At 65.9% G+C, this 27968-nt stretch overlaps 1 protein-coding gene across 5 annotated transcripts in view; it reads right to left on the reverse strand.

Annotated features, from left to right (window-relative positions):
* CEP170B (centrosomal protein 170B) overlaps positions 1–25940 on the reverse strand; it is a 29143-nt gene extending 3203 nt beyond the window's left edge. Inside the window, exons 1-16 of one of the 5 annotated variants that reach the window (XM_066344505.1) lie at positions 25785–25940; positions 22264–22396; positions 15273–15362; positions 13103–13183; positions 12296–12352; positions 11122–11257; positions 9879–9983; positions 9231–9710; positions 7873–8588; positions 7228–7398; positions 6718–6811; positions 4788–6473; positions 3258–3504; positions 809–968; positions 396–539; positions 183–271 (exon numbers count right to left, since the gene is read on the reverse strand). In XM_066344505.1, the coding sequence (XP_066200602.1) occupies positions 183–271; positions 396–539; positions 809–968; positions 3258–3504; positions 4788–6473; positions 6718–6811; positions 7228–7398; positions 7873–8588; positions 9231–9710; positions 9879–9983; positions 11122–11257; positions 12296–12352; positions 13103–13183; positions 15273–15362; positions 22264–22368 (4361 nt within the window). In that variant the 5' untranslated portion in view covers positions 22369–22396; positions 25785–25940. Of the gene's footprint in view, positions 1–182; positions 272–395; positions 540–808; positions 969–3257; positions 3505–4787; positions 6474–6717; positions 6812–7227; positions 7399–7872; positions 8589–9230; positions 9711–9878; positions 9984–11121; positions 11258–12295; positions 12353–13102; positions 13184–15272; positions 15363–22263; positions 22397–25475; positions 25634–25784 lie in introns of those variants that run through there. The other 4 variants (XM_066344508.1, XM_066344506.1, XM_066344507.1 and 1 more) reach the window with 4 other exon arrangements.
* Between the last annotated feature and the right edge of the window lie 2028 nt (positions 25941–27968).

The following is a 27968-nucleotide window of genomic DNA, read 5'->3' on the forward strand; positions in this document are numbered from 1 at the left end:
CCATTTCTGGGAGCCACGGACGCGTCTGTGTGCATACATGTGCCCTTGGAGGACATCAGCCCTGCCCGGTCCAGACGCACATGCAATGCTCCCTTCTGAGGGGAGTCCAGCGGGGCACCCCGACCCCTCCCATTCCTGGCGGGGCTCCCGTGGCCTGTGGGACATTCGCGGGGGCCACTCACTTCATCTTCTCGGCGAGATGCTCCGTGTTCTCACGGATGGCCTGGGACAGCTGGGACACGGGGTTCAGCATCAGGTTATCAAAGATCACCTGCGAGGACTGGGCATCAGCACAGCAGCCGAGTGCTCCCTTGGCACACCTGCCCCCCGACCCGGGCCCAGAGGGACCCCCGTGCAAGCAGCCGGGCCAGGGGACGGGGGGACAGGGTGCCTGCCTCCTCGCGGTTCCGAGCCCGAGTCTTGTTGGCCAGGGAGTCTTCACGGCGGTCATTCATGTTCTGGTCCAAGTCCTGAGAGTTCAGGGAGCCAGGCGGAACCTTCTGGAAGTTGAGGCTGGCCTCGGGGATACGCTGCACCAGCTGTGGGGAGGGGGCCCCAGGGCGGGTCAGCCCAGTGGGGGATGGGGTTCCGCCCGCCGGTGGGGAGAGCAGCACCTCCCCTGTGACAGCTGGTGGACAGGACCGCCCCCAAGCCTGTCCACACGAGGTCCCCAGACGCCCCCAGCCCTGATAGAAGCAGGTCCCAGACCCCTTGCTCCCAGGGCAGCTGGAGGCCTCCCAGGAAAGCAGGGCCTCGGTGAGGGCCCATTTCCCATGGCCTCTGCCCTCTGCTGAGGGCCCGGGCTCACCTCCTCGCGGGCAGAGATGGTGGAGGCAGGGGTGCTGGGCGTGTTGCCCAGGGAGGGGCTCCGGGCGGGCGCGGGGGGGCCCAGTGCGTCCCCGTCCCCAGCCACGTCGTGGATCTCCCGGGCCAGGGTGGCCACGTCCTTCACCAGCGTCTGGCTCAGTCTGTCGGCAGGAGAGGAGGCAGACCCTGAGGGGACCACCCAGCGGGCCCTCCACGTTCTCCTCCCCAGGTGGGGGCCGGAGCCCCTCCTCCCAGGCCATGCCAGCCGCCGAGTGAGGGGTAGAGCCAGGGTGTGCAGCCTCCAGCCCGGCCCAAACCTCACCCAACTGGCCACCAGCAATGGCTCCCAGCAGGAGGCTCAAGTCCCTGATGTCCCTAGGGTGTGGCGGGGTGGAGCTGGGGGCACAGCCAGGGCAGGAAGGGTGGACAGAGACACCCCCAAGCCCCCACCCCTCCCCCTCCTCTGGCCGCTAGGACTAAACATCAGGGCAGCCACAGAGCACATGAGACCACACAAGCCCTGCTCTGCAGGCAGGGAAACTGAGGCAGGAGATGGGGCCGGGTCACAGACCAGCATCAGAATCGGGCAGAGGGGAAAGGCAGGACAGCCCAGGAAGGCCACCAGGGACGTCCCCACAGTGCAGGGCGGCCAAGCCCCCAGGACCAGCCTGGTCCCCTCCCCCTCTCCATGGGTAGCACACACTTCCCCAAGAGGCCCCAGGCCACCCAGGAAAGGACAGTGGCCGGCTGGAAACCAGGAGCAGCTCCCTGTGCCCTGTTGTCTGTGAAGCCCCCGGCCAGAGCCTCCAGCCTCCATCACTGGCCTCTGAAGCTCCCCAGACCTAGGACTAGCCTGTTCTGCACCCATGGGGCCCTCAGCCCAGGTTTGAGACAGAGGGCCCCTCGTCACTGTCCATCCCACTCCTCTCACTCTCGGGGGGACAGACCCCCCCTCAGGTTTTCTCAGCACTTCAACCCTACAGTCTCCGCAGGGATGGGGCCCCTGGGTCCACCGAGGACTAGTCTCCATCCTCAGCTAGACGGCAGGAATCCTGGGGCCCATCCTCCACTCCTCCTCCCTGCTCCACCCCCAAACCTGCCCCTCTCACCCAGGTGCGGGCTTCCTCCCAGACCCTACACCCCGCCTCCTCCTCCCTCAGCTGGCCCCTCAGCCCTCCCCACCTTCGCCCGCACGGGTCACGGCCCCAACACCCCTAGGCCATCCCAAGCGCTCTGGCCCTGGCCCCTCCCCACGCTCTCGTGTCCGCTCTGCACCACCCTGTGCTGCCCGTGACCTCAGTCACCATCCTTGTCCTGATGGCGCCCACAGGCCACTCTCCTAGGAGTCACCTGCCTCTGGTCACCTCCTTCTGGGTGCCTCATGGGTTGAAGGTCAGCATTCTTCACACCAAACGCTCGTCACCCACCCAACCTTTCCTGCCTATTGCTGGGCAGCTATGGGAACTGTTTATAATCCATTCACCATGCAACCCTCACCCACCCATCCACCCAACCACCCACCCCTCATCCATCCTCCCATCCACTCATCCATCCACCCTTCTATCCATCCATCTATCCACTCATCCATCCACCCTTCCACTCGTCCACCCACCCACCCGTCCATCCATCCGTCCACCCACCCATCCATCCATCCACCCTTCCATCCATCCACCCTTCCATCCATCCATCCATCCATCCATCCACACTTCTATCCATCCATCCATCCACCTATCCACTCATCCATCCACCCTTCCATCCTTCCATCCATCCATCCACCCACCCACCCATCCATCCACCCTTCCATCCATCCACCCTTCCATCCATCCACTCATCCATCCATCCATCCATCCATCCATCCACCCACCCACCCGTCCATCCACCCACCCACCCACCCATCCATCCATCCACCCTTCCATCCATCCACCCACCCACCCACCCATCCACCCTTCCATCCACCCTTCCATCCATCCATCCATCCATCCACCCATCCATCCACCCACCCACCCATCCATCCACCCTTCCATCCATCCATCCATCCATCCACCCATCCATCCATCCACCCTTCCATCCATCCACCCACCCACCCACCCATCCACCCTTCCATCCACCCTTCCATCCATCCATCCATCCATCCACCCATCCATCCACCCACCCACCCATCCATCCACCCTTCCATCCATCCATCCACCCATCCATCCATCCACCCTTCCATCCATCCACCCACCCACCCATCCATCCACCCTTCCATCCATCCACCCATCCACTCATCCATCCACCCTTCCATCCATCCATCCATCCATCCATCCACCCAGCCACCCATCCAATGAGCATCTGCAAAGCCCATTCAGGGAGAGGACCCCCTGCCCCGTCCCTGCCCTCAGGGTGCTCTTGGCTCCAAGGGGAGGGTCCCCAGCTGGTCAGCGGCTAGTGCTGTGCACGGTGCCGCTCACCTGGCAATCTCCGCGATCTCGGCCGTCTGTACAATGAAACCATAGGGGTCGGACGCCTCCTCCTCGTCGTCCGTGTCCCGGAGGAGGCCGGGGGCCGGGGCCCGGGCCCGGGCGGAGCTGCCGGCCCGTGGGGTCTGCGTGGCTGTTGAGGCACGGGAGCGTGTGTGTTTGGGGGAGCCGTGGTGGGAGCCGTACTCCTCCTCGGAAGTGGACGTGCAGTCCGAGCCCTGCTGCCGGCGGCGCGTGCCTTGAGGGAGGGAGTTGGTTCCAGAAGCGAGAACAGAGCAGAGCAGCAGCGCTCAGCAGCGCTCAGCAGCGCTCAGCACCCCGCGGCTCCCGGGTCCCGCTCTCCCCAGCCCCGCCCGGCGAGGGCCCAGGCTGCAGGGCGGCCATGCTCGCAGCTGGCACCCCGCACCTCAAAGCCCTTCAGCTCCAGTGCCCGCAGCAGCTAAGCCCCAGGGCCTGCAGGCCCCCACCAGCCCGGAGGCACATGCAGGGGACAGGCGGCCTGGCATCCACAGGCCAGGGCCGCGTCCATGGATGGAAACCAGTGTCTCGGTGGCAGGGAAGGGGTGCCCCCACACCCCGAATGGGTAACCCTCCCCACGTGGGTTAGCCCTGGCCTGGGCAGGGGCTCTGGGCTGGGCCTACAGGCTAGCTGAGCATGGCCCGGCCCGTGGGCAGAGCCTTGCAACCCTTGTGTACCCGCCTGGTCTTCCCACCTGCCTCTTAGCCCAGCCTGGCTCTGAGCCTCCCCCACAGTGGAGAACACGTGGGCAGGGTTCCCAACAAGCCACCGTGGTCCCCAGCCACCTGCCCCGTCCTCCAAGGAGCCCCTCAGCGCAGCACTCCGCTCCGGAGCTCGGCTCAGGCTGAGTCAGCATGGGGGTGGGGAGAGGGGGTGTCCGGGTGGGTGGCAGGAGCAGCAGCGTCTACACCTCAAACCAATTCACTCGGGAGCACGGTCAGCTCCCAGCAGGTGGACCAACTGAGTAGGCGTGGACGTCCAGTCACCCCAGGAAGGAGGCCAGCTCTGGTGACCACAGAGTGCTGTCCTTCCCGGCTGCACGCATGGGCTGCAGTCTACTCATGTGAGGTGGGGAAGTGGACACAGCGACCCCAGGCACAGGGTCTGGCCTCTGGGGGCACCCTGGACGGCTGCACAGACAGCAGTGGGGCAGAGCACCCTCCAAGGCCCCCAGCCCTCATGGATGGCTCGGCCCGCACACACCATCAGGGGTCCCAGCTCGAAGCCCAAACTCCAGAGAACAGGGAGCAGTCCCCCCCGGGAGATGGAAGAAGCCCCTCCATCCTGGACATCAGGACATGATCGGGGTCTCCTGTCCTTACACCAGGACAGCCGGGGATCATGGAAGGCCACTGCCTATGCCCACAGGGGGGGGGGCACCTGACGTGCCCGCCCACAAGCACAGGGGCTCCTGTGGGGCCGGGATGGGGACCCGGTGGCCGGGCCTGGGCTGGCTGAGACACGGAGCTGTAGACCCACTACCCGCCTGCACCCGCACTCACTGGATGAAGAGTACCGGGCACTGCCCGGGCGGGCCCTGCTGAAGGGCTGGCGGGGGGCTGTGGCAGGGCTGGCGGTCTTCCGAGGGGCGGGCCGAGCCTCAGCCCTGCTGGGCTTGCGGCCTGCGCAGGACAAGTCCACGCTGCGGCCAGAGAAGCCAGCGCGGGCGGGGGCCGCCTCCGAGTCACTGGGCCCCGTGAAGGAGCCCGCCCGCTTCCGGGGCATGGCCAGGATGTCCAGGCGAGACAGCTTCTTGGCCTGCTCTGCGGTCGGACGCCCCACTGGCTCGGAGCTGGCCGGGGTTCCCCGTTCACTGTCCACGGCCTCTGTGTCCGAGGTGTCCCCCAGTCGGGCCCGTCTCAGCCGGGAGGCCCGCGTGGGCCGCGGGGTGGACAGGCTGTTGGACCGGGTCAGCGCCTGATGTACCTTCTGGGCACTGGACGACACTCGGTTCTGCTCTTCCCGGGCAGCCGGGGATGGCGGTGGGGCTGTGGGTTTTCGGCGAGACCCCGGCCGCCCCGCCCCGGTGGCCGCGGAGGTCTCTTGGTCGGAGGCGACCGTGTCAGAGCCAGGTAGGTGGGCCAGGCCAGAGCCTCGCTCTTCCTCGGGCCAGTCCAGGGACCCCTGCCCACGCCGCACGGCCAGGCGCCGCGCGGGCTCTCCACGCCCCGTGTCCGGTGGGCCCGCCGGGTGACGCTGCTTCTCCGAGAGCCGCTCCCGGGTGCAGCTCAGGACGGTGCCCCCCAGGTCCTGCGCTGCTGGCGGGGACGGTGGCTTCTCCTTCTGCTGCCCCAGGAGCTGAGGGCTCGCTGCGCTGGGCCCGTTCTTGCCGCTGAGCAGGCTGACGGTGCTGGCCGTGTCCACGTCGGAGTCCCCCGACAGGGAGTCCTCCGGCCGCCCCAGGGTGCTGCCCGCCTCGCCCTCCGCCTCTGCTGCAGACTTGGAGAGCAGTCGCGCCTCCAGGGCGGCCAGGGCCGTCTCCGTCTCCTTCAAGATCAGCTGGGTGTCCTGGGAGTGGAGGTCCATGCGTGAGGCCCGGGCCGTGGCCAGGTCCTGCAGGAGGGGGTGGCTGGAGATGTTCGGGAGCTGGCCCGGTGCCGGGGAGCCGTTGGCCGGCTCCTTGGTGAAGCTCTCCTGCCGGATGAAGGCCAGGGCCTCCTTGGCCTGGGTGGGGCCCTCGGCGGGTGGGGACCGCCCTGTCTGCAGCTGGATGATCATCCTGCCACTGGCGCTGACATAGACACTGTCCCTCGACGGGGCGCTGGGCGGGGCCCCCCGTCCCGGGCCCTCCACCTCCCCTGGAGGCGCAGATGTTTTTCGGGGAAAGGCGGCCTCCCCGTTCTGGTCCCCAATGATGAAAGAGTTGGGGGCCAGCTCCCCAGAGGCCCTTGGTGAGTGTCGGCCCCTCATCCACAGCAGTCCCTCCTGGGGGCTCCTGCGTCTCTCCTCCGGGGGCCCCCCGTCTGAGCCGCTGGCATCACTGAGGCTATCAGGATCCAAATCCTCCTGGCCCAAGAGGCAGCTGGCCAGCTCACCGCCCAGCTCTGGTGGCCCAGGCCCGCTCCTCCTGGTGGCCTCAGGGCCAGCGGGGCTGTCTGCCCTGTCACTGGGCAGCTGAGGGAGCAGGCGTCGCTGGCGGACGGGCAGGGCTCCATCGAGGTCCCCCACTCTGCGCCCGGGACCGTCCTCTGTGAGAGTGAGGGCAGCCTGGTTAGAGCAGCCGCCGGTCTGCAGGTCTCTGGGCACACAGGACCCTACCCTGTCCCGGCCGCAGCTGGCACGAGCACACCACCCTGTCCCCGGTCAGTGGCCTGAGGCCACCCGGGCCGCCCCCCAGCCCCCACCCTGGCCGCCCCCCAGCCCCCACCCTGCCCTCCCCCCAGCCCCCGTGCCCCCTGCCCCACTCCCCACTGCTGCCCTGCAACCACTTGCCTGCCAAGCCCGGGTCTGAGTAGCTGTCGGCTAGACTGGCCCAGCGGGACACCCACTTCTGAGCCCCCGTGGAGCCCGGCGCTGGGAAGCCCTGCTGAGACAGGAGTGTGTCGTGGGGCCCCACCCTGTGCGGCCGGGGCTGGGCGGGAGGGTGTGTCACCGGCGGCCCCGCCCTGCACCTGGCTCCCTCCTGGCCATCTCCGTGCCTGCCACATCCCCCCCCTGCAGAAACAGCCGGAAGGCTCCCTCGTGGGACCCCAACATACTACCTGCATGTGAGCCCGGTTCAGCTGTGGCTCAGCCCCAGCCTGCCTGTGGGCAGCACATACAGGTGCCCGAGTGGTCTCAGGCGCTCAGAACCGGCCGAGGCTTCACCGTGTGGCCCCAGCCCCCTGTCAGGGGAGCACGCTCCTTCCGGGGCCCAGCCCCCGTCTTGAATCTGGGGTGCAGACAGGACCCGACAAATGGGCCCCGCCTGGACATCGCCCTGTCTGTGCTTGGTCTGCGTACCTGGAGCTCCCCCGGGGGTGCCACGCCCACGGACCGGGAGGCAAACTCCTGCAGCAGGGACACCCGCTGGGCCGCCCCGTCACTGGACTCATCTCTGTCCCCTCTGATGACTGGGCGATAAATGGCCGAGGACACCCGGGAGAGGTCAGGAGACTCCAGTACTCCGAACACCTGCCGGAAGGACAAGGGGGCTGGGGACCAGAGCACCCAGCTCCTGCCCTCCGCGCGGACACGGCCCCAGACCCCAGGAGGGCGGGCAGAGGACCCGGTTGGCCAGAGCACCCAGCTCCTGCCCTCCGCGTGGACACGGCCCCAGACCCCAGGAGGGCGGGCAGAGGACCCGGCTGGCCAGAGCGGCCAGCGGCTGGGACACACACAGCCTGTCCGTGTCCAGCTCCTGCCCTCCGCGCGGACACGGCCCCAGACCCCAGGAGGGAGGGCAGAGGACCCGGCTGGCCAGAGCACCCAGCTCCTGCCCTCTGCGCGGACACGGCCCCAGACCCCAGGAGGGAGGGCAGAGGACCCGGCTGGCCAGAGCGGCCAGCGGCTGGGACACACACAGCCTGTCCGTGTCCAGCTCCAGTGCCGGTGGGGAAGCGAGAGGCAGGGCCAGAAGCGCCCCACTGACCCGGCTGAGCGCCACACCTGGTCGATCATCTTGCGGGCCTCCTCCACCTCCTGGTCCTGGGCCTCCGTCTCGATGGTGTAGGTGCCCGCGTCGCTGAGGCTGTCGTCCTCCTCCTGTTTGCGGGCCTTGGCCAGCTGGGGGTCGGCGGGGGGTGGCGGCGGGGGCGAGGGGGCCACGGGGCTGGCCTCACGGGGCGTCAGGGGGGCGGGCAGCGCCGGGGCCGCCCTCTCGGGGTCCGGCCGGGCGGCTGGGGAGCTGTCCCGCAGGCACTGGGCCATGAAGTCCTGGGCCAGGCGGGAGCGGCGCCCCACGCTGCCGAAGGGGCGGGCAGAGGCCCGGCCGGGGGGCGCGGGGCCACTCAGCCGCTCCTCGGTCTTCTCCCGCTTGAGCGAGCTGGCCCGCTGCGGCCCCGAGCTGCTGCCTGCCCCCCGGGTGCAGGCCGGGGCGCCCGGGCGGTCCCTGTCGGCCGGCCCCGGGCCTCGGCGCCTGTCAGCCTTGGGGTCCCCAGGCGGGGTGTGCGTGAAGGACTGGGAGCGCTTCTTGCGGGGCACGTCCTCGTCGAAGAACTCGATGACGAAGGCCTGCTGGTTGTGCAGCAGCTCCTGGGGGTCCCGCTTGATCTGCCTCTGCAGCCGCACCTGCTCCCCGTTCTCCACCGGGACCCCGGCCGCCGCCGCCGCCTTGGCCACGGGGTCCTCCGAATCGCTCTGCGTGCCGTCCTCATGCTTGTGGTCTGGGGGGCAGGGACCCCAACGCGTAAGGCCGAGGGAAGCCAACACGTACAACCACAGCTGTCGCGTGGGGTTGGGGACACAGCATCCCACCCCACTCGGAACCCAGAACACGTGACCAAGATGAGCACGCAGACCAGGAACAGGCTGGTTGCCCTCAGTGGGGCAGGCGACTCCCAGGCAGTTCATTGAAAAAAACCTGAAATTGCCTGACCAGGCGGTGGCACAGTGGATAGAGCGTCAGACTGGGATGCGGAGGACCCAGGTCCGAGACCCCGAGGTCACCAGCTTGAGCGTGGGCTCATCTGGCTTGAGCAAAGCTCACCAGCTTGGACCCAAGGTCGCTGGCTCCAGCAAGGGGTTACTCGGTCTGCTGAAGGCCCGTGGTCAAGGCACATATGAGAAAGCAATCAATGAACAACTAAGGTGTTGCAACGAAAAAATTAATGATTAATGCTTCTCATCTCTCCATTCCTGTCTGTCTGTCCCTGTCTATCCCTCACTCTGACTCTCTCTCTGTCTCTGTAAAAAAATAAAATAAAATAAATAAAAATAATAAAAAAAACCCACCTGGAATTGATCAAGCTACTGAGGGTCCCCCCCATTGGGAGGAGGGGGCTTGGCCACCCGGCGGGGGCACTCACCCTTCAGGGTGCGGGTGTGGACGGGCAGGTCGCTCTTGGTGCTGTGGCGGTCCTCCCCGGGGTCCGCCCGGTGCAGCAGGCTGGGGTCGTTCTGCACCAGCCAGTCAGCCACCTTCGTCTCCGCGGAGACCACCTCCACAGGCGAGGCCTTCCCCGGGGGCCGCCGCTGGCGCAGGGAGAACTTGGTGACATGGTCCTTGATCTTCACCTTGCCCGGGCTGCAGTCGTCGAACTCGATGGTGAAGGAGGCATGGCTCTGCACAACGGGCGCCGCCCCGCCAGGCTCCACGTCCTTGGTGGGCGCCTCGTGGGCGGGCGCCTCGGGGGGCCGCAGCGGCGGCTGCGGGGCCTCCTTTGTGGGGATCTCAAAGTAGCTGGGCTCCCGGCGGAAGGAGTAGCCCTGCGGCTCTGGGGGGGCCCGGAAGCTGGCCGTTGTCCCAACGAGGACCCCATCCTGCTGCGTCAGCTCCTTGGGCCGCTCTGTGGTGGTGGTGGGGGGACACACGTCCTCAAGCAGGACAGAGAGGTGGCACCTTCACCCACCCACCTCTGCTGGGACCGTCCTCTCCATCTCCCCAGGGCCGGCGGCTCCAGGCCAGGCCGCCCTCCGCAGTTTGGGGACTCTCACGGGCTGGCCTGGGGACCTACCCGGGTATGGCCCCTCCTGGTGCCGGTCCTCGGGCGGGGTGCCACCATCGTCCTCTCCCCACCAGGAGGGCTGCCCGTACAGGGGTGTGCGGTAGGTGGCCGCTTCTGCAGAGGGAGCGTTAGACTCCGGGTCACTGTGGCCTCAACACAGGTAAGAGGGGAGACCCAGAGCTGGGGAGCCTGGGGTCTGGAGGGAGCCCCACCAGGAGGGCTGCCCGTACAGGGGTGTGCGGTAGGTGGCCGCTTCTGCAGAGGGAGCGTTAGACTCCGGGTCACTGTGGCCTCAACACAGGTAAGAGGGGAGACCCAGAGCTGGGGAGCCTGGGGTCTGGAGGGAGCCCCAGCAGCAGACCCCCCAGCTCAGACCTGCAGTGGCCCAGGACGCTGGCCAGCTGCTGATGGCTCTGAGCTGTTTTCACACTGATGACTAGGAAAACTGACTGCCTGGAGCCCACGGCCATTGGCCTCCCCAGTCCCCATCTGAACCTAACTGCCAGGAGGCTGTCGTGGGGGAAGCTGGTCCCTAGGGAAGCCCTGTCCTCAGTGCCCATCCTGGGGCACGCCACCCCTTTAGCCCTGCCCCCGGGGTTCTGCCTCCAGAGCCTGCCTGATGGGGAGCCCTCTGCAGAAGGTTCAGGCCACAGATGGGTGACCCTGGAGGCTGTATGCCACCAGTATGACCGGGACTACAGGGTACAGGGGTGTGGGTGTGCACAGGTTTGTGTCTGCAGGATGCAGGAACGTGGGCATACACAAGTGTGTGTCTGCCGAGCTGTAGGACTGGCACACACAGGCGAGTGCAGGTACCCGGGTACAAGGATGCGGGCACACTAGGTGGGTGTGTCTGCAGGGTGCAGGTGTGCATGGGTGCGTGTATCCGCAGGGGGCACGGGTGGGTGTGTCGAGTGGCTGTGTCTGCAGGGTGCAGGTGTGCACGGGTGCGTGTATCCACAGGGGGCACGGGCGGCTGTGTCTGCAGGGTGCAGGTGTGCACGGGTGCGTGTATCCGCAGGGGGCACGGGTGGGTGTGTCAAGTGGCTGTGTCTGCAGGGCGTGGAGGCAGCTCCTGCATGAGCAGGCTGTGCTGTGTCTGCTGACGGGTGTGAGCCCAGGGGTCTGAGGTGGGAGAAGGGGTCCCGTGGGGATAAAAGCACTGCTCCCGGGTGAGGTGGATCGGGGGGGCTTGTGGGAGACGAGTGAGGGCAGGCCTGTGTGCGCTCGCCGTGCGGCCATGCCGTCGTACCTGCTCCTGGCCTCCGGTCCCGCTCCAGCTTGGGGTTCGAGGACTCACAGTAAGGCGCGTGCTCGGGCAGGGCCTCACCCCTCTTGGGAACTGGACCCTTGACGCTCACCTGCAGCTGGCTGGTGTACTTCTCGTGCTGTGGGCAGTGGGCGGGGGGGTGAGGGGCTGCCAGCAGCCTTGAGGACCGCCCCCACCAAGACAGACGGCCCGAGACCCGCCCGGTCCGTGCCCAAGCCTGGGAGGGTCCTTGGGACCACAAAGCTTCCAGGAGGGAGCCGGGCTTGCTTGGGTGAAGGAGGGAGGAGTGAGTAGCAATGTCAGGGGGGAGATAGCCACCCCAGGCCCCACCAGAGGGGTGGGACAGGCTCCAGGGCACTCGGCCTCACTCAGGGGCTGCGTGTTGGGGGGGAGCAGTGGCCTGTCTGAGCAGAACATGTGTGTTTGTTTGTGTGCATGCCTGTCTGTACATGTGTGCGTGTGCATATGTGCATGCATGTCTGTATATGTGCGTGTGTGCATTTGTACACATATGTGTGTGTATGCATGTGTATGTGTCTGTGCATGCCAGGGCCCCAACTGGCTGAGCTCTGCCATCGTCAGAGCCAGGCTCACACTGGCTGTGCCCCTCATGGGCCCTGGGACTCAGGGCAGGCCACCATGGTCCCTGTGCTGCCCGCGGCTTCTGGCTTTCAGAAAATGGGCGGAGTCCGGTTCCCCACCCTCTACCCCCGACACAGGGTTCCTGAGTAAAACTCTGGACAGGAACCCAGAGTCCATGTTCCGTGATGCCCCATCTGCTCTGGCCCCCCACCCAGGACCCTCAAGCCCAACTGTCAACCTCAAACACCCCCTCCTGCCCTGCTCCTGGCACCCCTGACCAATGTTGGCCTAATCAGGGTTCTCCACTTACAGAAGCTGCGGGGCTGGGCCTCCAGGGCCATAGCCACGCCCACCGGCCGCGCCCACCACGTGGCCACGTGAGCCTGGGGGGGATGACTGTCTCCCCACCTGCCAGACTGGGCAATCCTGCAGAGCAGGCCGGGCGGCTGAGGAGGCCACAGCGAGGGGAGGGGTGGCCAGGGAGGGGCGGGCGGTGGGGAGCAGAGGGCTGGGGGGCCACAGGGACATGTGGCTTTTGTGGGGGGAGGTTCCGGGGACAAGCGCTGGCACTGACCCTGAGCGCCTCCTCAGGGACGCGGTGCTGCACGCGCTCCAGCACGTACATGTTGGAATGTGGTGGTGAGTTAAGGATGATGGGGGTGGGGTGGACAGCAGCCTCAGGGCCTGGAGATGAAAGGACGGCTCCCCAGGCGAGGCCGATGGAGGAGAACATGGGGGGGTGGGGGTGGGGGGGCTGTGCCGCCCACGTGTGGATACCGGTGAGCAGGCACATCCACGCGTACACCGGGCACGCGTCCACACTGCAGGGACAACCTGCAGCCCGTGCTGCCCCCGTGGAAGACAGAGGCCACTCCAGGTCACAGCGTGTACATGCCCCCACTCAGCCCAGGGCATCTCTGCCAGCCATCCCAGTCCCCCCACCCCTGCACCAGCCCCAAGGTTCCCAGGGTGGGGAGGGTCTCTGCCAGCAGCCAGGTCCACACACCTCCCCAGCCAATGTGCCAAGTCCAGTGTGGGCTGAGGACAGCATGCTCTCCTGACGTGAGTACGGTCCCCAGCGGCCCAGGGTGGAGGCACGACACCCCCATTCACCTGTATTCTGGGCAGAGAATGCCACACCTGTGCACCCCCCGCCCCCCGGCCGCGTCACACAGGTCTCTGGGTCCCAGGGAGGGCTCACTTGTTCCTCGGGCCCTCTCTGAGCTCAGGCCAGCGAGCAGACTACATGGGGGGCCGGCGGCAGGGGCTGGCACTAGGGTTCTGGCCACCCTCTCAGGTTCTTGCCACCTGCTCCCAGGACAGCAGGGCGACTGAGGCCCTGGGACCGAGGGGGAGGCCCGAGGAGGGTGAGCGGAAGGATATCATAGCCGAAGCGGATGACGTCATTGAGCTTCAGCGTGATGTACTTCTGGTCCGGGATGCGCACCTCATTCACGAACGTCTGCAGGAGACGCGACGCGGGCTGAGCTGAGCCGCCCTGGGCGCGGCCCCAACTCTGGAACCCTCCTTCCCCCCTGCTATGGGCGCCCAGCCTCGCGCCCAGAAGGGACAGGCACCACTGAAGGACCACTGAGGGGGGTGCGGTGCCTGGCCCCACTGACCCAGTGCCCAGGGACTCTGAGGTGGTCCCTCAGGCAGACGACCCTCGGGCATCTTTGTGAAACAGACCCTTTCTCGTGTCTACACAGACTCGTGCAGGTACCAGTCTCCCCCACCTCGACCCCACCACGCCCTCAGGAGTGGCCGAGGCATGCCCCCAGGGGGGACCCCATGGCCAGGTTGGTCAGGCTGTGTGGGGCCGTCTGACAGCACCCCCCATGCAGGCTCGCCGGCTGTTGAACGGCCAGTCCCTGAAAACCCTCTTCCCTCCAGCAGGACCCTCTCGTGGGCTGCCACCAAATGCCACGCTGTGCTCAGGTGAGTGAAAGGGCTCCTGGGACAAGCCAGGGTGCCAGAGGAGGACGTGGCTCAGGCCTGGCACCTGTGCCCAGAGTCTGATGAAAGAAACAAGGGGCGTGTGGACCCATCACAGGACAGAGGGTCCCAAGCGCAGAGGGAAGGCGTTTCCTGGGCCAGTGCCAAGGTGGGAGGTCGGCCACACTGACGCAGAACGTGGCAGCCGTGATCTGAGATGTGGGGCAGCAGGCTGGGAGAGGGCTGCCCCCAGGGTGAGTGTGGTTTGGGACACGTTTATGTCAAGTCGGGGTCCCTGGGCATGGAGCAGGGAGCAGAGGGAGGGCAGACAGCAGGCCTGGTGTGGGGGACAGCTGCAAGGCTCTGCAGAACCACCCTGCTCGCCACCCTGTGTCCTTGTCTGAGCCTGGTGTCAAACGCCCAAGCAGGAGGAGCTGGCCCCAGCTCCGTGGATACCACAGGCCTCTGCAGAACCTTCCCCTGGGGTGTGAGGAGCAGCACCAGGTCAGCAGCCCCGGAAGCCCCTCTTGAAGCCTCCTCCAATCAGGAAGGAGGGTCAGTGTCAGGCTTCCCTGCTGCCCATTTGGAGGATGGAGGGAGAAGGGGCTCCAGGGGCAGACCCCAGCAAAGCCCGAGACCCTGGCCAGGAACACCCTGAGAGGAGCCGGGGGGTGGGGCACCGCAGAGGCTGGCCCGCCCGGGGCTCCTGTGGGACCCCGCCTCAGGGTATGTGTGTCGGGGGCAGGCTGCACAGGAAAGGATGGGGCAGGACCCGCTGCTCCAGCCAAAGTGGAGGGAGGCTGGTGGCTTTGTTTTCTTATGAAAACAGCAGCCCAGGGCAGGCTCTTGTCCATCAAACACAGAAAGAAACAAGACACTCAGACCTCCAGGACCCCGATCTCCCCACCCCCACCCCCATCCCTGCTCCCTTCCTTCCCACCCCACTTGCACCCCAAACACCAGGTTCCTCTCGCCTGAACCCCCTCTGCTTCAACAGGCAGGGCCTTCCTCCTGGTCACCTCCCTGTCCCCAGCACCTGCCTTCACAGAAGAGGTCATATCCCCCCCCCCCCCCCCCGCAGGACAGGATACCCCCGCACAGCCCCGCTCCTCTCCGGAGTCCCGTGTCCCAGCCCGCAGGTGGTCCCAGTGCCTCCCCTGCCCACCCCGAGGGGCCTGTCCCGCTTCTCCACCAGAGAGCAGCCCCACGCCTGGGAGGCCTTGTCCGGTGGGCACCCTCCTGAGGAGGCCTTGTGGGTTCTGCACCTGAAGGTGGCTGCCTCCCTACCTGAGCAGAGGACCTGGAGGGGCCAGGTGGGCCACAGCAGAGGGATGGGGGGAATGATGTGTGTGTGTGTGTGTGTGTGTCATGGAGAGGGATGAGGCCAGCATAGGGGATGGGGCCATAGAAAGGGAAAAGGTCAGCACAGAGAAGGGGTCATGGAGCGGCAGGACCAGCACACACCAGTAGGAGCCCTGGAGAGAGGTGGAGCCAGACCAAAGGAAGGGCTCTGGGGAAAGGGGCGGGGCCATCACGGGGCGGGGGGTGGGGCCACTGAGAGGGCGGGGTCATGGAGAGGGCGGGGCCAGCATGGGGAGGGCGGGGCCAGCACTCACCCCGTTCAAGCTGCCTAGGTCTTTCACCCAGTGCTCATCCCTGTCCTGGTCGTAGTTGATGACGGCATGCTGCTTGTCCACACTGCGGGACTGGGGGGGACAGATGACTTTCAGGGGGTCTTCCCAGCTAGACCAGTCCCAGAAGGCAGAGGCACCCTCTGCAGGAGCCCCCACCCTCTGGTACCCAACCAACCACAACACCAATACCAGCCCCATGGGCCTCAGAACCCACAGGTCCAACTCATACACTCACACCTTGAGTGTGTATCCCGGAATGCTCACCCAGGCCTGACCCATCAGCCGTCCCAGCCACCAGAACTGGCCCCAGGGATTTGCTAAGATGCCCGGGCCAGTTCCTCCCACCCCACTGATGCCACCACGGTCCCTCCCCTCATGACCAGCAATCCGCAGCACCACAGGCCGGTGCCCGCTCCCAACCCCGTGACTGCTCCTGGGTCTGCCATGGAAGGCGCTGGGAACCCCTTGGTCATCTGGGACATGACGTTCATTCATTCCAGGCAGGAGGGGGCGGCCTGGCAGGTCGGGTAGAAACCAGAGGGAGATTCAAAGGACTGGGCGGGGGGCTCAGGGAGAGGCCTCCCCCCACTCCTGGCCTGCCCAGCCAGCCCCACCGGGGCTCACAGCCTCTCCAAGTGATGGGCACGTGCACACTTGCATGGGTGACACACCCCAGACTCTACCGGCTCTATGCTCACACACGGCACTCACACACATCTTGGACATGCCTGCACTCCTGAGCACTGCTAACTCTTCCCTGACCACCGGTCCACCAGGACCCCCTCCCCGAAGAGAGTTGCCTTGCACGGTCAAGCTGGAGAGCTGCAGTCAAGCCACCCCACCCCACCCTCCACGGCCAGGGCTGGGGACAGAGGCAGGGACAGGGTCCTGGTCACATTCTCCTTGCTTAGGCAGGCACTGCCAGCATGGCTGCCTCACCCAGGCAAGAGGCCGGCAGTCTCAGCACAGAGCTGTCCACCCCCAGCTCCACGCCCCACTGACAGAGGCCCCTGGGTCTGGGTGGCATCCGCAGCCCACTGCCTGGGGCCCAGCCCCAGGAGAGGCCAGCACAACCAGCCAGACCAGAGTGCTGCCCACCGCTGGCCCTGTGACTGTAGGTGACTGTGGGCCTGTCAGGCGGTGCCCCTACAAGATACCAGGCCAGTCTCCATGCACGCACAGGGACAACGGGGCTATACACTTTCTCCGTACCACAGGGGACAGGATGTTCCTCCACAACATGGGAGGGTGGCCCAGGACCTGAGTCCCCGCCTGACTACACCACCAGGCTTCTCAGTTCTCACAGGTGTGTGTGTGCCCAGGCCCTCCCTCCCCTGGGAAGCTGGCCGCCTGACCACCACTGACCACCACCTCGGAGCAGGTGTGTGCCCAGGCCCTCCCTCTCCTGGGAAGCTGGCCGCCTGACCACCACTGACCACCACCTCGGAGCAGGTGTGTGCCCAGGCCCTCCCTCCCCTGGGAAGCTGGAAGCCTGACCACCACCTTGGAGCAGGTGTGTGCCCAGGCCCTCCCTCCCCTGGGAAGCTGGCCGCCTGACCACCACTGACCACCACCTCGGAGCAGGTGTGTGCCCAGACCCTCCCTCCCCGGGGAAGCTGGCCGCCTGACCACCACTGACCACCACCTCGGAGCAGGTGTGTGCCCAGGCCCTCCCTCCCCTGGGAAGCTGGACGCCTGACCACCACCTCGGAGCAGGTGTGTGCCCAGGCCCTCCCTCCCCTGGGAAGCTGGCCGCCTGACCACCACTTCGAAGCCCATGCCTCTCACACTCTCCCCCTGCCCAACCCCTCAGGCACCATCTTGAAATGACCAGTTTCCGGGGAGGCTCCAGCATCCTCCCAAGAGCTGGAAGCCCCCAGGATAGAGCCTCCTTTGCCACCCAGAGACCCACATGCAGGGCTGGGCGAGGTGGGAGTGGACACGAGCTGCGGCCCAGCCCGGCCCCCACCCAAGGTCAATCGGCTTGGCCGGGACACCCAGGCAGGCCCTGGAGAAACCAGCAGGCAGGGCTCGTGTGGCCGCAGGCCTGGGCTTGAGCGTGGCCTCCATGTTCCAACCTGTTCTGGATCCAGAGGCTCCGAGGTGGAAGCCTGACCCACATGAGGACACAGTAGTGGGAGCCCCGGGGGGGGCGTGAGGAGAGACGTGGGGGGCAGGGTCCATGCACATCCCACCACAGCCCTCCGAAGGGGGCACCGGTGCAGGGCTTCGGAGGGCAGAGCCAGGTGCCTCCCCAGGAAGCCTGACCCACATGAGGACACAGTAGTGGGAGCCCCGGGGGGGCATGAGGAGAGACATGGGGGGCAGGGTCCATGCACATCCCACCACAGCCCTCCGAAGGGGGCACCGGTGCAGGGCTTCGGAGGGCAGAGCCAGGTGCCTCCCCAGGAAGCCTGACCCACATGAGGACACAGTAGTGGGAGCCCCGGGGGGGCATGAGGAGAGACGTGGGGGGCAGGGTCCATGCACATCCCACCACAGCCCTCCGAAGGGGGCACCGGTGCAGGGCTTCAGAGGGCAGAGCCAGGTGCTTCCCCAGGAAGCCCCCCCGCACCCATCCTGGTGGGACTTCCGGTGTCACCTTGCCTGCTTCCCGAAGGGCTTGCAGCGAGTCTCCAGCAAAGTGAGTCGTCCGACCTTGAAACCACTGCCCTCTCCCCTGGCCACCACCCCCCGGCCTCACTCCTGGCCCCGTCCTGAGCTCCTCATTTAAGTTGGCACCCACAGCTAGATAGCTCCTGGCCACGCTGGACGCCAGGCACTGCCTCCTCCACTGGACTCCTCGCTCTGTCCCCATTCAGGCCACTGGGTGCTCTCCTCCCCCAGATCCAGCCCTGGCCACTGCCCACTGGCCTTGGCCTTGGCCTGGGCCTGGCCTCCCAGCCTGGCGTGCTCGGGGACACTGCACTCTCCTCTCTCGGACCTCTCGGCTGCAGGGTGGAGGCGCTCCCCAGGACCCAGTTATGGGATGGGACTGACAGCAGCACCTCTCAAGGGCACCCCAACTGAAGCCAGGTAACTGCCGCTCTCGGCAGCCCCGGAGATCAGGCACTTAGAGCCCAGCCGGCAACTGTGAGGATGGGGGCTCTCGCCTCCTTCTACACCCCGTCCTGTGCACAGCCCAGTGCTCAGGAACAGGCCAGCTGCCGCCCCAGCCTGCCCGGTGCCCAGATGCCACTGGGCCAAAGGAACTCACTGTGTCGAGAAAGAAAACCCCGAGGAGGCCAGGCTCTGCCTTCCTCGTGGCCGGGCATCGGGCCTCTCGGGGACTTCGGCCAAGAAGGGGCGCTGGGAAGGGGGGCACCAGCCTTGGGGCTCCATGCCCGGACACAGTGGGGTGTGGGTCAGCCCCAGGCTCTGCCCGGCCCGAGGTGAGTGGGGTGCGGGTCAGCCCCAGGCTCTGCCTTCCTCGTGGCCGGGCATCGGGCCTCTCGGGGACTTCGGCCAAGAAGGGGCGCTGGGAAGGGGGGCACCAGCCTTGGGGCTCCCTGCCCGGACACAGTGGGGTGCGGGTCAGCCCCAGGCTCTGCCCGGCCCGAGGTGAGTGGGGGGGTGTGTGTGGGGGGTCGCGAGAGCAGTCTGCATCTCACGCTTAGATGCCGTCTCTGCTGAGAGTGACCTCCGGAGGGGCTTCTGGGCTGACCTGTCCAGCCTGCACAGCTTTCCTTCCTCCCCAAGCTGGTCATCTCCGAGCTCCTGGACACCCCAGTCAGCCCCGGGCAGCTCAAGCCCAACCCAGCCAAACTGACAGCCCACCTGCCCTCCCGCCTTCCTCTGGGGACGTGGCCAGCCAAGCTCCTGGACGCTCCAGCCACACCCCTTCTCATGCCAGGCACCAGTGCCCACTAGTCTTCCTCCTCAGCACACTGCACCTGTACATCTGCTTCCGTCCCTGTGGTCACCTCTCTCCTGTCCTCCCAGCCCCCACCTGGCCCTGCCGGTCACTTTTCTGCTGAAACTTCCTGGTTAGATAGGCAAGCCTTGTCCCATGAGCCACAGGCTCCAGAGGCCTCCCCAAACCTTCCTTTCCACACTCGCCCAGCCAGCCCGCTGCCTCTGCGGTCTCTGGAGGTCCCATGTCCTCAACGGGGCCTGGGTCCTCTGCCCAGGACCACCACCCTACTTCTGCCTGCCTTCCCTCTCCCAGCAAGAAGACCTACTCTGTCCACCCACCCACCTTCTGGCTCCTTGGACTTGGCATAGCCTACCTGTCAATTTGCACCCAAAGCCTGGGCTGCCTCCTCCACTCCTGGCCAGGGTGGTGTCCCCAGCTCAGCTCCTGCTAAGCCCCCTCCCCAGATCTCGGGTTGCACCAGGGCTCCTGGGGAAGGAGCAGGGGACCAAGGAGGAGTCCCACCCCCAGCACCTTCCTCCTGGCCCCCACCCCGCCCGGCCCAAGTGCTCAGAGACCAGACACAAACCAGGCTGTGTGGAGGGTGTCCACGAGGCAGGAAGAGGGGCAGCTATGACACAGGGCTCATAAAACAGCCCTACGCTATAAACACAAATTTTTGGAAAGGGATGTTTGTAGTCACTCTAAAATGAAACAAAGATGTGCTTCCAAAATTCCTGTCTGCCGCCTTCCACAGGGGAAGCCCCGCCTGGGGCTGCTCACTGCTGACCGGCAGCAGCCCAAACCCAGGGCTCAGGAACGCCCGCCCTCCTGCCAGCTCACCCAGCACCGCCCCAGGGACTGACTGCTCAGCCTGCTGCGCGGGCAGGGGCACCCGCTGCCTGCAGGCCGTGCGTGCGTGGTTTCCGGGCCAGGGCGTCGGGAGCAGACAAATCCCAGCTGTCACACATTCCCACGGGGCAAACTGGGCAGGAGCAGAGAGGACACCCCGCCACAGACACGGACGGGCACGCGTACATGTGGGCGCGCAGGCACATGTGCACAGGCATCCATGTGTGTGCCGGCATACGCATCCAGCGAGTGTGCGCCCTGCACCAGAGCTCTGCACCAGGCGGACCTGGGCCGTGTCTCTGCTCACGTCTGCGTCATGTCCTCGCCCGGCTGCGGCTCTGTGTCAGGCGTGCACGAGAGCCAGGACGCTGTGGTCAGCAAGTGCTGGGGCTGCCACAGAGCACCGTGAGGCACATGGCCAGGCAGGCCGTCTCTGCCTCCAGAGCACCACCCTCCCCCCACCTCCTCTGCCCCAAGGGTTCAAGCCATGGCCCCTCTCTTTCTCTTCCTTTCTTTCTTTCTTTCTTTCTTTCTCTCTCTCTCTCTCTCTCTCTCTCTCTCTCTTTCTTTCTTTCTTTCTTATTTTTTTGTATTTTTCCGAAGTAAGAAGCAGGGAGGCAGAGAGACAGACTCCCGCATGTGCCCGACTGGGATCCACCCGGCATGCCCACCAGGGGGCAATGCTCTGCCCATCTGGGGCATTGCCCTGTTGCAGCCAGAGCCATTCTAGCGCCTGAGGCAGAGGCCATGGAGCCATCCTCAGCGCCCGGGCCAACTTTGTTCCAATGGAGCCTTGGCTGCGGGAGGAGAAGAGAGAGACAGAGAGGAAGGAGAGGGGGAAGGGTGGAGAAGCAGGTGGGCGCTTCTCCTGTGTGTCCTGGCCGGGAATTGAACCCGGGACTGCCACACGCCGGGCCGATGCTCTACCACTGAGCCAGCCAGCCAGGGCAAGCCATGGCCCCTCTTGCCCAGACTGGGGCACAAGCCTGCAGGACAGCCCCCTGCTCCTTGGTCTTGTCTCCCTTCTCACTATGTCCGCCCCATGACCCTGTTCCATCCCCAGTGCCACCTTCTTAGGGCAGATACGGGGAGAGGCTGGGGCCCAGCACAGGCCTGGTGGGTGGGGTGCCCTCAGGTGGGGGTGGCAGGGACCCTGGAGGCACAGGTAAGGGAGAAAGAATGTCAGGGCTTGTCCTTGGCTGGCTGGCAGGACATTCATGCTGGCAGGGACCCCGGCAGAGTGACAGAGGATGATGGGTTTTGTTCAGCGGGCTCCGGCCTGGCTGCCCCTGAGAAGCCCCCGAGCTGCAGAGTGCGGGACGGCGGGGGAGGCGGGCGGCACCCCCACACTCACTCTACACCCCCCCACCCTGAGCCTCAGCTCCTCCACACGATGGAGGACAGCAAGGGCAGAAGCACAGGCAGACCTGTGCCGGGCGCGCCCCAGTCTGGAGGGCTGAGAAGGCCCTGTGGCTCCCGTCCTGCTCAGGGCTCCACCACTGACCAGTCAGGAACTCGGAATCTCTGACTTGCCTCCCACCCTCCCAACGCCTGGGGGTGGGGAGGGGTGGAGCCTGGTGGTGGGGGCGGAGATGAGGGAGTCTGCAGGGGGAGGAGCTCCCAAGGCCCCCAGTGCTCACAAGACCCCCAGCACCCACCTTCCCCACAGGCCCCATCAGGGCTGCAGGAAGCCCACTCCATCACACCATGAGGGGCAGAGAAAAGGACATCCAGGCTAGGGTGGACCCTACGGGATCAGCCCACTGCCCCCCATTCTGTTCCCAAACAGACGTGCGAGCCCCCTGGGAGCTGAACTCGGACTCCGAGACCTGAGCCAGAAGGAGGGTCCTGAATGCAGAGTGCCGGTGCTCAGTGTCAGCCCCTCCTGCCTGAGGAGGCCCCCCCCCAGGACACCTCCAAGGGGCACCAGCCACCGGCCAGGCTCGACGCTCAGAGCTGGCCCTGTGGCTCCCCACCGGGCTCACGGCCCAGGGGCGGCCCCCAGATGACAAGGACGTGGACAGATACACTCTCCAGCACCTTCCAAAGGCAGGGGTCCAACACCGTGAGAACCCCACAGACATCTGAGCACCCCCGTCGGGCCGCACCCTGGAGCCTGCACACCCACCCTAGGCTGCAGAGCCCACCTGTAGGCGGGTCCAGGGCCCAGGTGGCTGCATCGAGGTCTCCTCACCAGGAGTCCCAGTCAGTGGGACGGGACCTTCCTGGCCCCTTGTCCTGGCGCTGCCCACAGGGGCCCACACTCACCTGCAGCATCAGCTCACACTCGTCACGCCCCACGAAGATGAGCTCTCGCGGCAGCCGGTGGCGGGTGCCGCTGCTGCTCACCAGGAACCAGGAGGTGACGCTCATCTTGGTGCTCAGAGAGGCCCGTCACGCCCTGGAAGTAAAGGAGGCATCAGAGCACGCCCACCTGACCCAGGCCCAGGCCCCCGACACCCCGAAGCCCAGCACAGATCCTGCCTCTGAGATTCAAGCACCTTCCCTGCCCCACCACAAACAACACCTCCTGGAAACACTGGGCTCCAACCACACTGGGCCACCCCTCCCTCCCCAGTGTGTGTGCCCCCCACCGGACACCCCTCCCCTGCTAAAGCCGCCTGGTCTTTTCTTATGCTTCAGCCCCACATAGAGCCCCTTCTCTCTTTATAAATTTCTTTTTTAGATTTTAGTTATTCATTTTTAGAGAGGGGGGGGAGAGAGAGAGAGAGAGAGAAAGAGAGAGAAGGGGGGAGGAGCAGGAAGCATCAACTCCCACATGTGCCTTGACCAGGCAAGCCCAGGGTTTTGAACCGGCGACCTCAGTGTTTCCAGGTTGACGCTTTATCCACTGCGCCACCACAGGTCAGGCCCAGGGCCCCTTCTCTCTTACAAGTTTCCTGCTTAAACTCTACCTGTTCTGCATGCCAAGTCAGGCCACGGACTTGGGACCCTAGGACTGGGATTAAATCTGGGGCATCGACTGTACTGCCTGCATGTGGACACACATCCGTCCCTATGATGACCAGAAACAGCTCCCCACAGTCCGGGTCTCACAATGCCAGACTCCTGGCAACAGACCTGCCCCAGGACACAAGCTCTGAACCAGAGGCTTGGTTCCCTCAGCCAGACAATCCCAGGGTGAGCCCTGGGCACAAGGGCTGGGGGATGGGCTGGAGACAGAAACCCGGACCCGTCAATACTCCTGCCACTGAGAGGAGACCAGACATCCCTCAGTGGCCACTGCGACCAGTATGCAGATGCCCGCGGGCCAGGACAGGAGCAGGGCATCAGGCAGCCTCCGCAATGTCCAGGACGGAAGTGGTGCTTTGGTGCCAAGGTCCTAGGGGAACTGGGTGAAGGAGGATCTAAGGGCTGATGTAGTCAGGACAGCAGGGGACCCCATGGTGGCTTGAGGGTTACAGTGGGGGCCACTTGAGCAACCACAAGGGCCGATGTCACCCGAGAGCAGCCCTGGAGCAGCGCCGTGGCCAGTGCACTCATTCCACCGAGCATGTGCATAGGCACCACATGTGCAGACACGCCTGTGCCACCGCCGTGTGCACGTGGCCTCCACACACCCTCGGAGCACCGCCCACACGCTCACAAGTGTCCTGGCTGCTCCTCTCTGTACACACACTCACCTGGCACACATGCACACTCACACAAGCACACACGCATACACGGGGTAAAATGCATCCTGGGGTTTCCCTCAAAAGAATGATACAGTGTGAGTAGCACAGAGAGGGTCTGTTCAAGGGAGGTAGGAAGGGAAGGTGACATCTGAGCAACATAGGAGCAGGTGGAAGTCGGTGGGTGAACATGAGGTGGGGGCACTCCATGCAGAGGGCACAGCTAGGGCAAAGACACTGGGTCCTCCAGACCTGGGAGTCCCGCGACTGGTCCTGGAGCCGGAGGGGGGTTGTCCCTAGAGGCCTAGTCTGAGTGCAGGGCCCCGAGCGAGTGTCCGGGGGCACAGCCTAGGAGGCCAGCCCTAGGGTACCGAGTCCTGGCCTGACTCTGTACGCAGAACAGGTAGAGTTTAAGCAGGAGACTCGTTAGGAGCTGAGCCAGTAGCCTGTGGGAGCTGCTGGTGCTGGCACCACGTGGAGGTGTCCTCAGGCTCTGTCCCTGCAGGCCCACACCCAGAAGCCTCAGCCACCTCCCACGTGGGCAGTGGACTAGACCAACGCCAGGCCCCACCCATCTGTGAAGGCCTAAGTGACCATGTACAGTATCTTTTGCTATACCCTCATGTCACCTGGGCTAGGCAGGTGGGAAGACGTGGAAAATCCCACCCCAGGAGAAGGCAGCTCTGGCTAGTCAGAGCCCCTTCACCCTGGTCCACCCCCTGCCTTTAGGGTCGACTGGGGGCTGACACTAGACCAGGGGGTGGGCACTTCGATGCCCCTGCCATGCTTGGATGCCACCTCAGAAACCCCTCATGGGCACTGGGGGAGACCACAGGGCCCTCTCTCTTGGAGAGCCCCCACCCTATCATTGTGTTTTCCAGCCTCCATCCAGACCCCAGCCCCCAGCCCCAACTCCTGGTCAGGACCCACACGCTGCCATCACCTACGACCGGCTCCCAATGGGTAGCAGGCAGGGAGACCCCACCTAGAGGAGGCCACAGCCTCTGCTTGTGGTAAAGAGAGGCCAAACCCCCAGAGCCCGATCACGCTGCCCGGGAACAAGGCTGCCTCGCCACGGCCACCAACGTCAGTTCATCCTAAAAAGGCCGAGGCCTGGGAGCAATGGATGCTCCCCAACAGCCTGACACCGGTTCAGGGCTGGGCAGCCACCGTTGCTGGGAGAGAGAATAATAAACACCCCTAACTTGTCCTCTCGTCCCCCAGCCAGAGGAGCCATCCGCCAGGAGGTGAGGGCCGGTGGAGGCGGCAGGCTCTGCAAGCCTGGGGACTGGGAGAGGGCAGGGATGCGCGCCGCGGCCGGGAGGGGCCAGGCGGGCGGCTCCAAGGAGCAGACGGAACGGAGGCTGGGGACAGGCCGGGAGAGGAGGCAGGGACAGCGGAGCGAGGCAGCGGCGAAGGAAAACCGGGAGACAGGGAGGAGGAGGAGGAGAAGGAGCAGGCAGGGAGGGACCGCGGGAGCAGAGAGAGACCAGGCCGGGAGGCGGCCCGCGGGAGCGCAGGGCCGGAGGAGCAGGGTGAGGCGCCGGTTCCTGAATCAGCGCTCACCCGGGGCGGCCATGGCCGAGCCGGTGCCGGGCCCGCGCCCCCTCCCAGGCCGCGTAGACGCGCTCTCGGCGGCCCCGCCCAGCCTGGCGCAGACCTGGGCCGCCTCCGCGGCGCAGGGACCGGCCTGGCCAGGTGCGCCCGCGGTCCCCACCCTCGCGCCTTTGTCCGGCCGGGTGGGGACCCCGCTCCCTGCCCCTGCCCCGTGCCCGCGCGGGCCCCTAAGGCGCACAGGTGCGGGCGACCGAGGCCCGGGTCGCCGCGGGCACCAGGGGCGCGTCTTACCTGCGGCTCGGCCCCGGTCCTCCCGTCCGGCCGGCGATCGCGGGGCCGGGCCGCCGCCTAGGACCTGCCCGGCGCGGCCCGCAAGCGCGCGGAGCCCCCGCCGAGCCCCGGGCAGAGCGGCGGCCGCGGCCTCCCGCGGCGGGTCCCTGACGTCTGCGGGCTCCCGCCCGCCCCGCCCCGCCCCGCCCCCGCCAGGCACGGCCCGCCCCCGGGCCCGCCCCTCCCGGCCTGGACCCGCCCCCGGAAATTCAGGTTGGGGCGGGCGGGGCGCCAGGTGAGCGCGGCCCGGGCTCGGGTCCCCGCGCCCGCCTTCTCCGCGGCCCGGCTCCGTGGGGCCCGCGGTCCAGCTTGCCCCTCGGCCCGCAGACGCCGCCCCGCCCGGTCTCAGCCCGGCCCAGCCTGGGCCGGGGCCCGCCCTGCGTGCCAGAGGGAACCCGGTGTCCTGCTGCCGCCTCGCGTTCTGGCCCTGGGCCCGCGGGTTAACGCTTAACCGCACCTCGGGAGCCCGAGACTCGAGCCGCGCCCCCAGCCCCTAACCTTTGGCCCCGCCCGTCTAAAGGGAGGGTGGAGGGAAACGGAGGTGTGACCCCAGAGGCCCGGACCTCCCTCCGCGCTCCCCCACCCCGACCCCCCAGCGTTCTAGGCTGGACGGGGGGCTGGGGTTCGTAGGCGACGACACCGCTCTCCCTTCTGGGCGACTGGGGGCCAAACCCTGGCGAGGGGTGGGGTTGGTTGGGGCCTCGGAGGTGCTCGGCGCTCCTGGGGTGAGTTTTCCCGGCTCTGGACCCGCGCTGGGAGCTACCATAGGGGGGTGTCCTGGGCGGCAGGAGCGGGGATGGCGATTAACGCTGGGGACAGGGGCGGCGTGGAAGACGCCTGGCTGACGGATTGCGCTGCAGGTGGGGCAAGGCCTGAGCTAGCGCGCGGAGAAAGTGGGGGAAAGTCCCGGGAGCGCGCTGTGCCAGGGGACTGGACGGCTGGAGCCGCTGAGCGCTCCCGGCCGCGGCGGTGTCCACCCTGCGCCGCACCCGGGCCTTCTGCCGTCGCCCCGCTACACTCCACAGTCCGCCGGCGTCGTCAGCCGTCCCCGGCATTGCCCTCGGGCCAGGCCCTGGCTTGGGGGCGGGGAGCGCCGCGCGCCCCGGAGTGTGGACACCCACCTGCAGTGGGGAGGTTGGGAGGGTGCGTGCAGTGTGCCAGGCAGTGGGCGGGCGCCTCTGCAGGTTCACCAGAAAGACCGGTGGTGGGAACACAAACTGCACGGGGACGAAAGGGTGGAGGCGGCGAGGAAGGGGGTGGGGGGCAGGGCAGGGGAGGGACCTGTACCAGGTGATCAAGGAGTTTGGACTTCATTCCAAGGACTCGGTGGCGCCGGTGGAGAGTTGGATGCCGGCTGAGGCCTGCTCAGAGCAGGGTTTTCTCAAGCTCGCGTGCCCGAGGGTGTGGGTGGGAGCACTGGCCTGAGGGCAGGGGGAATGGTCAGGTGTCCAACCAGAGGCCCTAAGCTTTAACAGGTGAGGCTGGAGAGAGGGCAAGGGGCCGGGCTGGGCTTTCCTGATTTGCCCCCAGACCTCAGGACAGCATCAGTAGCCTCAAGCCCCATCCTCCACCCCAACTGCCTCTGGGTGAGTTTGGCCTCCAGCTCAGATGTTGGGAAATTCCCCAGGCCTCTCCCTGCTGCAGGATGACCGGTTCTCTCCCTGAGGCCTCACCGTCTGCCTTCTTAGGGCTCTGGGACCAGCTCCCCACTAGGACTTGCACCACGTGCTGCCTTCTTGGTGAAGCCACACCTTGGTGAATGGCCCTTCAAAAAAAGTCTTTTTCTCTCTGTATCTTTCACCTGGCAGGACCCATCCATCCTCCAAGGAGAGGGAGTAAGGGGCAAGGATGGTACTCCGTGGTCACCTGGACCAGTGGTGGGGTTCAGATAACTTAACAACCAGTTCTCTGCCCTAATGATCATTTTAAATATAAAAAACACAAAAACATATGCCGAAAGGCAGTTTATTATTTCAGGCATTTAGCACTTAAATAAGAATAATAAAGGAGATACACAAAGCTAGATCATGTTATAAGAGAGAGTTTTAAAACATGAATGAAAAAATATTAAATAATACCTGAAAAAAATAATAAAACTTTTTTTTTTTTTGTATTTTTCTGAAGCTGGAAACGGGGAGGCAGTCAGACTCCCTCATGCGCCCGACCGGGATCCACCTGGCACGCCCACCAGGGGGCGATGCTCTGCCCCTCCCGGACGTCGCTCTGGGGCAGAAGCCAAGGAGCCATCCCCAGCGCCAGGGCCATCTTTGCTCCAATGGAGCCTCGGCTGCAGGAGGGGAAGAGAGAGACAGAGAGGAAGGAGAGGGGGAGGGGTGGAGAAGCAGATGGGCGCTTCTCCTGTGTGCCCTGGCCGGGAATCGAACCCAGGACTTCTGCACGCCAGGCCAACGCTCTACCACTGAGCCAACTGGCCAGGGCCTAATAAAACTTTTT

The sequence above is a fragment of the Saccopteryx leptura genome, chromosome 6, assembly GCF_036850995.1.
Source record: "Saccopteryx leptura isolate mSacLep1 chromosome 6, mSacLep1_pri_phased_curated, whole genome shotgun sequence".
NCBI classification, from domain to species: domain Eukaryota; kingdom Metazoa; phylum Chordata; class Mammalia; order Chiroptera; family Emballonuridae; genus Saccopteryx; species Saccopteryx leptura.